This window comes from Globicephala melas, chromosome 15, assembly GCF_963455315.2.
Source record: "Globicephala melas chromosome 15, mGloMel1.2, whole genome shotgun sequence".
NCBI lineage: Eukaryota > Metazoa > Chordata > Mammalia > Artiodactyla > Delphinidae > Globicephala > Globicephala melas.
In genome coordinates this window covers 65525052-65536284 of record NC_083328.1, presented here as the reverse complement: position 1 = coordinate 65536284, position 11233 = coordinate 65525052, and the positions used below count along the sequence as shown (strand labels likewise).

The following is an 11233-nucleotide window of genomic DNA, read 5'->3' as shown; positions in this document are numbered from 1 at the left end:
TTCACTGAGCCATTCAATAAATATTTATTGAGGACCTACTAAGTGTAAGCACTCTGCTAGGCACAGGGATCCGATGGTGAATAAAAAAGACCTGCCCTTGAAGATAGTACAGGCTAGCAGGGGAGGACGGTCCATCCCGGTGGGAAAGTAAAATCCAGAGTTAGAGGGGGTGTGGGTGTACGTGCTGAAAAGGAGGAGTGTGGGGACAGAGGCCAGTTCCCCAGAGCTGACAACAGAAATGGTCTTCATCCTCCCAGAATCTCCAGGAATACGCTGCACATCTGGAAATGCAACTTGGCAATCCAGCTGTGGCCCCCAAGCCCTGTCTTTCGCCCTGTCCTCAAACTCTCAGGTACCGGACGTTGGTGCCCAAAAACAGGAAGTCCTAGGAGAGACAAGACAGGACAGGATGGTAAAAGCATCCTCTACTCCAAAAAGATGCATCTCTGATTTAAAGGGACACCCACGTCTGGGGAAGCACAAGCTCTGCCAGAAAGCAGGTCAGTGCGTAAAACGAGCGTGTGCCTGTGTTCCCAAGGTCTCCATAAAGCACAGCTTTTGCCAGCTACCTTCTCTAAGGTGGCAATTAATCTGTCATCTGCCAAGCTGCTGCTTCCTGGCAGACCTCATAAATGTCCCCTGTGTCACCTAAATTCTCTCTCCTTGGTGAATAAGACAAAACTGTGAGCTGCTGGGGTTTATTCTCCTACTTCCTCATAAGTTTCCATCACCAAAGGGGTGGGAATTCTGAACTCAGAGCAAAATCCAATTCTTTCCCACAGCAACCATCCCCTGCCTTTGGGGGTCAATCACATGGGCAGAGCTGACCTCAAATTTTTATTGGATATGATAGTATATACAGTTGACCGCTGAACAACTGCGGGGTTAGGGGCACCGATGGGTGGGAAAATCCACGTATAATTTAGAGTCAGCCCTCCGTATCCGCGGTTCCTCGCGGCCGCAGTTCCTCATACACAGATTCAACCAACTGCAGAGATGGTGTAGTACCATAGTATTGTATTTATTATTGAAAAAAACCTGCGTATACACGGACATGGGGCCATTCAAACCCGTGTTGTTCAAGGGTCAATCTAACAAATTTCTAATGACTTCCATGGTGCCAAACTGAGCTAGAAGCTCTAATCTTCATAACTGCCCAGTGAGGTCTGGGCTACACCCCACTTGACACAGGAGAAAACTGAGGCCAGCTGCATGAATCGTCACTCAGTCCTTGCTTTGAACAATGATCTGTCTCACTCCTTATAAACTCTCAACAATAGTTGGATGTTGAGTATCTCTGGACACAAAAGGGCTCGGGATATTTGTTTTTCAAATGTCTCAGTTGATCTCTGTTTCAATGTTCCTGATCGCTCTGCTGCCTGTCCCTCTCTTTAGTAGCTGTTGTTTGCTGGATGTTGACTATGTACCAGGCACAAAGCAGCATCTCCTTTAATGCTCACAAGCCTGCCAACCCAGTCATCCCATCTTACGGATGCTCTTCTAGAAAGATAACCTGAACCGTGGGGCACAGATGGCGCATAAAATGTTTGGTCAGAAGAGTGGACAGTCTGGTGAAGAATCAGACATATTCCTTGGTATTCAAATAGTTAAGTAAATTATGGTCCCTTGCATGCTTGGGACAGAATTTAACATTGGTGGGGGGAAGGGAGACTAGACTGCAACCAAAAGAAAACAGGTCTGAGCGCTAGCAAGGCAACTATCCATAACAAGAAAACAATTTCAAAAAATGCTTGGAGGAGGCAAAAGGCTGGAAGGAAGTACACCAGAAGTCAAGCTATGAGTGTGGTGGGGCAATAGGTCTCTGAGGGACGGCACACCAAACATGTATCTATTAATACATCAAAGCTCTTCCACTTAAGAAATTAGAAGAAATTTTATTTTAATTAATTAATTAATTAATTTTGGCCTCACCACACGGCTTGTGGGATCTCAGTTCCCAGACCAGGGATTGAATCCGGGCCTTCAGCAATGAAAGTGCTGAGTCCTAACCACTGGGCCACCAGGGAATTCCCAAGAAATTAGAAGAAATTTTAAAAACTTACAAATGGCTTTCAGAACCTGAGCTGTTGGCATGGCTAGGATTGCTGTATTTTTAAAACGAGCTGTCTTGAGGTTCTCCCAGGTCACCCACGGCCGGGGGGCGGGGCGGCGGGGGGTGGAAAGTTGTGACACAGGTTGTGTCAAATCCCTCCTGCCCCCATAGAGGTGCCACTTCTAAAGGACACATGGACGGCTTCATGGCATCCAGCTGACCCTGAACCATCCCACCCCCGTGGAGGCTTTCCCAGCTGCAGGGCTGGGCTGGGTCCCACCCACTGAGTTATAGCCTGCAAACCAGGAAAGCTAACCAACCCCCCTCCCCAGTTCCTCAGAACCCTGCTGAACCCACTGACCTTGTGGATCTGGAGAACAGGGTCATAGAGCTGAATACGCTTTAGCAGAGGGAGCGGGAAGCCTTCTGCCAACTTATCTGGAGGTTGCAGCAGAACATTGAGAGAGATTTGTTAATAAATAATTACAGAGAAAATTTTACACCAAGAAGTTCCTCTCTGCAAACCCTATACATGGTATATTCCCATTTAATTACCACCAAAGATTGGGATTATTATTCCCATGTTACAGATAAGGAAATTGAGGCATAGAGTGGCCAAGTAACCTGTCCTAGGTTCCATAGCTAGAAAGTGGAAGAACTGGGATTTGATACCAGACAGACTGACAGAGGAGCCTGAGCCCTCAGCCATGGTGCTCTGTGGAGACAGTGGCAGGGATGGGTCAGCGTCTACTCATGATAAGAATCCAGTGGGCATTTGCTCTCTGCCCCCCACCTGCATCCTGCTTTCTACTGTAGCCAAATGAAGCAGGGTCTCTTTAAGCTTTATTTTTTGACCAGGGAGATGGCAACTAACTGGGGAATGTGATTTTAGAGGTGGGCTGCCTTGTACCCTGTATATTAACTTGGTTCTCAGTCTCACCTGTCACTTCAGGGTGTGTGTGGGCACTTCTGTGAGCCCCTCTTTCTCTCTTAGGAGGAGGTTTACTGTGTTCCAAAAACTGCCCCTATCCTCAACCCTCCTTAGAGGCCTGGAATGAGGTGAGGCCGACTTCAACACTCCCGTCTCACAGACAGGCCACTGAAGCTCAGAGAAGAGAAGTGACTCGCCCAAGGTCACACAGCCTGCAGGAGAGCCCTGGTCCCAGCTTTCTTTCCCCGAAAGAGCAGTGTCCACTCTTGACTTGGAAAAATCCATAGTGATACTTACCATTGACCTTGGGGTAGAGGGTGCTGAGAAGGTAGTAATTGAGCAGCGCCTCCAACAGCTCCACCTGGTGGAGAATAGGAGAGGTACACCATAACCACATGTACCATCTTGCCCACCAACAAACCTCCAGAGAGGCCACCCCGTGGGTGGGGTGGTTTTGTATGTGCTGACATGGCAAAAGGCTTGAAAAAAAGCAAATTTCAGGTAGTTACCTACATCATGCTACTATTTTATAAAACTATTTTGAGATGCACATTTATATGTGTACAAAGGGGTAGAAAAATTTGGAAGACTACACACCCAACTATCTATCCTCCAGGAAGAACATCAAGGTTTGGCTTAGCCTTATCTTTAGTAGTTAATTTTTCTTTTTACAGTGGAAATGTTTTCCCAAGTTACTTATATAATAAAAAAGATTTTTAAGTCAAAACAAAAATTATGAAACCCAACTTTTAACACTCGCTATGTGCCAGGTATAGGGCTCAGAGCATTACATCTACACCTGATTCAATTTTCACTAGAACACTTCGAAGTTAATATTAATGTCTCCATTTCACAGATAAGAAAACTGAGGCCCACAGAATGAAAGTGACTTGCTAGAAATCGGGCAGCAGGGTCTGAATTTGAATCCAGATTTACCTGATTCTACAGGTCTTATTTTATTTTATTTTATTTTTTGCGGTACACAGGCCTCTCACTGTTGTGGCCTCTCCCGTTGCGGAGCACAGGCTCCGGATGCGCAGGCTCAGCGGCCATGGCTCACGGGCCCATCCGCTCCGCGACGTGTGGGATCCTCTCGGACCGGGGCACGAACCCGTGTCCCCTGCATCGGCAGGTGGACTCTCAACCACTGCGCCACCAGGGAAGCCCTACAGGTCTTATTTTTTACAGTCGATGTTCTGAAAACATGATAGGATGTCTTTTTGTGACTCTTTACATATGAATAATTTACTTCATAGAACATTTTTACATGCCATGCACAGATACAATATTAGTGTGTCATTATTGACTTTAGCCTTTGTTCTCTGAAAGGAGTCATCCTTCAGGGTCCCTGTGGGCAATGTTTCTCCCCACACTTGATGTATTTTTTCCACTTCTACTTGAGGGAAAGTCTGGGAAGTGGGGGGCAGGTAAAGTGTGGTCAGAGGGAACCAGTATCCATAGGATGGTAAAAAGGAAGCCAACTACTGTAGATGAAAGTCTTTCCATCTCCTCCTTGGCTTGCGAGTGGCTGCCATCACCCTACCTTCCCTCTTTTCAGAAATCTCTCCTCGACTGTTTCAGCCCACGTAAAACTTCCCATTCTTTTTCCTCTTTGTGGAAATCATCTTTTGGTTTTGCCTGCCCAGCACTCAATTCCTTTTGTTTTAATAATAGTCCCTATTTTCTCCTGGGCAACCCTCCTTTCCAGTCTCAGTCCGTGTGGTTTGGGACTGCAAATCCTGGCTTGGGGAGTGTAGATTAAACCCAAGCTCAGCCAACTGACCTTGTCCAATTTCCGACCACGTGACTGGCTAAAGAATGGGCACATGACCAAGATTAATCCAACGAGGGCTTTTTTTTTTTTTTTTTTTTTTTGTGGGTTAAAAAAAAAAGAAACTACAGGAAATTTGTGAGTTTTCCACCAGTGGGAAGAACCTGCCTGAGAATGAAGCCAACACAGATGAAAGCAGAATGGAGAGATATTCTTTTTTTTTTTTTGGAATATATATATTTTTTCTTTCTAAAAAATTGAATGAAAGATTCTTTAAATTCTGTAGTGTTCTACAATTTTTAAAAGTTTCACACACATGATTTTATATAATCCCTTAATAACCGTTTTCCCCCATCCCTATATCGCCCCTCTCCCCTTCCCTTGGAGATTCTTGAGGTACTAATTTGAACACCTGGATCCAGCTATGCCTGAAACCTCTAGCCTTAGCTTTTTTGTTTTTGTTTTTTGGTTATGATCCTATACATTCCTTCTGTTTGCTTAAGACACTTTTAGTTGGCTTTCTATTCGTTGCAGTTAAAAGAATTCTGTCCAATAGATGATTTAATTATACTGTCTTATATTGGGAGGTAACTGTTCCTCTGCCCTATGGTTCCTGTCTTCAAGAACTTCTATGCTTTTCTAGGGCAGAGAGTAACTCTTCTCCTTTTCTATTTTCTATTATAGGTGCCAAAGCATTGTTTAGTAAATACTCTAAATTAATTATTACCCTAATCATTTCATAAATAAAAACAATAATAACTTACATTGAATACTCCAACTTTAGATTCTTTCAGTTCCACTTGTATCCTATAACAAATCAGAGAAGATTCAGAGATGTGGGCATTATGTTCAAGGGAAACCTAAGCAATGTAGGGATCCCCAGAAAGGAGGAGACACCAGCTTGAGAAGGCACAGGGCCAAGGGTGTGGTAGCAGTGAGAGTGAAAAAGGCGATTGAGGAACCAAAAACAATGATACAACCTTATTGGGAAGACTTGCAGAGGGGAAGTGTATAGCATAAAAGAACTCAGTCTCTATAATTTCAGGAAGTCAATATTGCTGATGTCTAAAATTCATAGATTAAGAAAAAGCAGTATTAGTAAATTCTTTAGAAATTTGGAAGTAATGGGGGTTAGGTGAAAAGGAAGTTTATGGAGGCAGATCCAGTTGGCCAAAGGAATTGGGCCAACTGGGGTAAAATTTAACTTTCCTTCCCAAACCGTGGGCCCCACGGTTTGACAGGGGGATCTGGTTACATCCCACCTCCAGCTACAGGGAATCAGCTGAAGCGTCAGATGGAGCCCAGTTGAGCGCCCCCCATGTAAGTCACGAGGCTGACTTACTTTTCTGGCTTCAGGAATCCAGTGATCTTGCTGGTGTTGAAGGTCAACATGACAGACACATTAGTGGCCTGGTAATTCCAGTAGAAAGAAACAGGTCTAAATAAGGAGGTTGTCATGTACAGAACGGATAACTATGAGGACCTGCTGTCTCCTCTAAGCAAACATCTCACTGAGTTAAAGCAGGAACTTGCCCACTAGATTAGACTCCCAAGAAGCTCATCATGGGTGCTCAATAAACATTTGAACTTGGACTTGAATATTTTTACTTGAAATTGCTGACTATGATAGCAATTAAACTTTGAACATACTACCAAGAGAAGGTATAGAGGCCTATGCCTGGAGATCTCTAAAGGGACCATGTCTAGCTATCTCAGGGCCAAGGTTCAGCCCGAGTAAATAATAATAGTAATAATAATAGCTTATGTTTTAATTTAAAGTATATCGGGGACACGTAGTTTTTCAGGGCAGAAGTCTGGTGTGTTCCCCTTTGCCTGGCAAAGCAATGAAGCTATCCTTTTCTGCTTTACCAAAATAATAAAAATTAAAAAAATAAAATAAAATATATTGACAACAATTTTGATAACAATAACAACAATATCAAATTGCAGATATAACATCTAGGAGCAATTACTCCTCTAGAAATTTGTCTTGCTGAGTTTCAAACCTGGAACAAGAGAGCAAAGTTCTCCATCCTGTGAGCAGGACCCCCAAAAAACTCAGAATCCCTTCTCTGTTTGACAGGGTCCATTGAGAAGGGAGACACAACTCTCAATATTTAACCAAGAGGGAATTTCATACAGGGGATTGGTTATACAAATGATGGAATTGCTGAGAAGTTAAAAAAGAGTTGGAGAGGCAACTCAGAGATTAGCAGAGGTGGGAAGCTGCTTCCACCCCAGGACTGGAGGAACAGAGGGAGGAATTGGGGAGGCACCATGGAGGAGACACAGTCAGTGCCTGAGTCTCTGTCCAAGATAAAGAGAGAAGAAGAAATACTCTGGCTTCTTTCTTCCTCCCACCCTCTGTTCTCCTGACAGTGTCTTCCATTGGCTGACCTAGCTGGAAGTCAGTGCAAGGAAGCCTGGGAAATGTAGTCTTCAGGGGTCAGATATAGATACAGAGCAGAGCAACAGGTCAAAGATCCCCTCTGCCTTCCTCGCCACAATAGCCCAGACTCACTTAGTTGGGCAAACATACATTAAGCAAATAAACCTGCAAACAGCTACATTGGTATCTTTACAATAAGTCCTATGAGGAAAAATAATAGGGTGCCACAAGGAAAAAAAAATGACAAGGGGCCTAAGGTAGATCAGGGATAAGGGCAACCGAGAAAGGCCTATCTGAGGAAGTGATACTTAAGTTGAGATCTATCTTAAGGAATTAGCCAGGTGCGGAGTGGGGGAAAAAGCATGTAGGAAAAGGGAGCAATGTTTGCCAAGCCTTTGAACCTTACCACACCAAGCCGGAAGACGGGCTCCTTGACGGAGTTGGGCAGGAGCACAGAGGCCTCAATCTCCATCTGGGCAGCTGAGGACAGATTCCCAGGGCTGAAGTTCAGGAACGGGGCAGAGACCATTGTGCCTTGGAGCATTAAGTTCATGTTGGGGTACAGTCTGGCTAACTGAGGGCAGAATGAAGAAATTATGTCAAGAGGAGGAAACATGCAGGTTTGCTGGGAGAACCTTGAGGGAGTCAGATCAAGCTGAGGACACTTCTTGGTTGGTTTAATTTCCACAAAATGCTCTGTGCCTTTTTCTCTTGAAGGTATAACTGGACATCCTTCCACGTCAGACATACGGAGTCTGTGTCACTTATCTCATGGATGCATTGTATTCCACTGTGCATGGGTACTGCAATTGATCTAACATTATTGCACATCAAGTTGTCTCCAAGGTTTTGCCATTTTAAAGACCACTCTCCTGTGTACCCTTGGCTATTATTTTGGGGGATACATTCCTAGACATGGAATTGCTGAGTCCAAGGGCAGGGATTTTTTTTTTTTTTTTTTTGGCGGTACACGGGCCTCTCACTGTTGTGGCCTCTCCCGTTGCGGAGCACAGGCTCCGGACGCGCAGGCTCAGTGGCCATGGCTCACGGGCCCAGCCGCTCCGCGGCATGTGGGATCTTCCCGGACCGGGGCACGAACCCGCGTCCCCTGCATCGGCAGGCGGACTCTCAACCACTGCGCCACCAGGGAAGCCCCAGGCAGGGATATTTTTAAAGCTTCTGCCAGTTATTGATTGCCAAGCTGTCCTCCAGAAAGATTAGGCTGATGTCTTTTTCACTCCACACCCCTCCCTGGGCAATGGGTGAGAGCTCTTTTTTTCTCTATACCCCCATCACACTCAGGTAACCGCACATGCAAAGCCCAGACACCCCTGTTTCTGAAGCAGAGCACGCCTAGATCCCACCATTTCAAAGAGCTGGCAATTTTCCTTTTAATTAGAATTTATTTTGGGGTCAAGACTGTTCCTTTTACGGGGGAAGTTGGTGGAGGAACGACAGTCCCATGAGCCTTTTGGTTATGCAAATATAAAATCTACATTCAGTTGTAAAAGGGAGATCTTTAGAAGGTTGAGGAGGTAAACCACTTGACCAAGAAGGTGACCCGAGCTGCTTCTGTGTCAGGTTGATTATGATGTGAGCAGGAAGGGAGAGGGAGAGTTTCCTCCTCTTTCTGGGCAAAAGGGATGTTGGAACCAGGATGAAGCCAAGGTCCCTCTAAAGCTAGCGCCGACAACATGGTGGCAGGTTGGGCTTTTGTGGGGCTCTAGGGAGGGAAAGGGCCTGCTGTGAGGGTATGTTATGGAAGGACGTGACCCAGGTACCGCAGTATTTAAAGTTCAACCATTTTCCCAACGTTATAATTCCTCTCAGCCATCATCAAGCCTTCTGCAAGGAACTTTAAACACTACAACCTGTCTGAGCTGTGTCTTGGGGGGACTCAGAAGGTAGGGGAGAGGCGACAGGACAGGTGGATTTCTGTGGGATTAAATGAGATATGGAACATGAAGAGCTTAGCCCAGCAAAGACCAAGCTACAGGGTTATTCACTGCAACACTGATGTAGCAAAAGACTGGAAACAACGTAAATGTCCTTCCATGGGGGACTGATTACCCAAACTATGGTCCATCCATAATACAATGGCAGACTGGATTCCCAAGAAAACAAGAGTGAGGAAGCTCTTTATCTACCTACATGGAATCATCTCCTGGTATACTAAGGGAAAAAGTAAGGTACAAAATGGAGTGTAAAATATACCTCCATTTGTGTAAGAAAATGGAGGAAAGACATACATTTGTTCACATATACTAGAATAGCCCCAGAAAGATGTGTACGATCTGACAATATTGATAGACTCAGGGTGTGAACTGGATGTTTAGGGGACAGGAGTGGATGGGACTTTCCACTCTATAACCTTCTATGTCTTCTGAATCTTGAACAGTGAGAATTTATTATCCATTCAAAAAATAATTTTTTCAAGCGCCAAGAACAGTGCCTGACCCCTAGTACGCCCTCTGTAACTGCTTGGTGTTATTAATTAGGATACATTTTGTGGGACATGTCGGCATTCCTTGGTATTGTCAGAGATCATCAACAAAAGACTGGGCAGCCTGTGGTCCCACGAGACACAGGGCTCAGGCCCCTGTTATCTGGGCCTTGAAGGGAAGGGAGTCCCCAAACCTGTAGCACCACGGCCTTCACTGGGGGCCCCACTGCTGGCCTTCTGACTCTTGGTCAAGCTGAGAGGAGTGTGGAGGTTTTAAAGAAAACCCCTGAAGTATTGGGGGCTCAGCCTGCACCCTGAGGGCTGAGGGAAGCCTTACCCGGGGGCAGAAGGCGCGGAAGGACTTGGTGGTCAGTCGGATGTGAGAAGTAGGCGGAACCTGCGGCAAAGGGACACAAAGAAGTTTTAGGTGCTCCGGCCGGAGCCGAAGGTCTGAAGAGAATTGGGGAAGTGGGGGGATATTCAATCATGTAGCTTCTTTTTTTTTTTTTTTGCGGTACGCGGGCCTCTCACTGTTGTGGCCTCTCCCGTTGCGGAGCACAGGCTCCGGACGCGCAGGCTCAGCGGCCATGGCTCACGGGCCCAGCCGCTCCGCGGCATGTGGGATCTTCCCGGACCGGGGCACAAACCCGTGTCCCCTGCATCGGCAGGCGGACTCTCAACCACTGCGCCACCAGGGAAGCCCAATAATGTAGCTTCTTGACTGCTCCGGGTTACCATGGCAATGGCGAGATGCCTGTTCTGCATTCACATGAGCACACGAGTCCTTGGGATCCTGACTGCTCTCCTTGGGCCATAAGTGACACTCACGACTCAATCAGAGGATCCACAAGGGCGAGATTTTCAATCACGCAGATCTAGGTTTGACTCTTGGCTTCGTGACTATGTGATGTCAGGTGAGTGCCTTTACCTCTCTGAGCCCCAACTTCCTCACCTATAAGATGGAGATAATTATAGTCCCCACTTGTTGGGTCACTGTGAGGGCTAAGGGAGATGGTGGGTACAAAGCATCTAGCCCAAGGCTTAGCACATGGTGAGCGCTCAGTAAAACACAGCTACCGTGATCCCACCCACTGCAAGAAAGGACTGTACCACAGGTGGGAAGGGTGACTCGAACATGGCCATAGAAGTAAAAGGCCTGGGTGTGGGTGAGTCAAAGGACACATGTCACTCCATCCGTCACTGCTGGTCCTCAATGTATTACCAGGGTAGGCTGGACCATCCAGTTGGGACTGCACTGTGTTTTCCCCACCCTCCCTACATCGTTCACGAGGCCTCAGCTTTTACAAAGAGCTACAAGAAACATCCATCTAAACCCCAGAGATATTAAAGAGACTGAAAGAAATATTAACCACGTGATCCACTCTAAAATTCAGTAACCTTCATACAAAGCCACATCTCTTTATACAAAGAGACAGTTATTTCAGAGCTAAGTGCTTGGAAGACTTTGTCTCTCCTTTTTGCTGTGAATCACTAAATCATGTACCCTTTCCATTTTGGCTACAGGAAGCTCCTGCAGAGATTCGTGATATTAAAAAAAATCAATTTTGGGGCCCAGTGTCTTTATAAAATTGTGCTTTACTTTTAACTTGGTCTTTATTTTCTATTCTATGTAACTTTTGCATTTA

The 11233-nt window shown here is 45.8% G+C and overlaps 1 protein-coding gene across 1 annotated transcript in view; it reads right to left on the bottom strand.

The window, feature by feature from the left end:
* Positions 1–252: 252 nt before the first annotated feature.
* The window catches only part of LBP (lipopolysaccharide binding protein), a 36676-nt gene continuing 25695 nt past the window's right edge, over positions 253–11233 (bottom strand). The window contains exons 9-15 of the mRNA XM_030830613.2: positions 9925–9984; positions 7551–7718; positions 6098–6165; positions 5520–5562; positions 3282–3345; positions 2415–2491; positions 253–385 (exon numbers count right to left, since the gene is read on the bottom strand). Coding sequence (XP_030686473.1) covers positions 341–385; positions 2415–2491; positions 3282–3345; positions 5520–5562; positions 6098–6165; positions 7551–7718; positions 9925–9984 — 525 coding nt within the window. The 3' untranslated portion in view covers positions 253–340. The remainder of the gene's footprint in view (positions 386–2414; positions 2492–3281; positions 3346–5519; positions 5563–6097; positions 6166–7550; positions 7719–9924; positions 9985–11233) is intronic.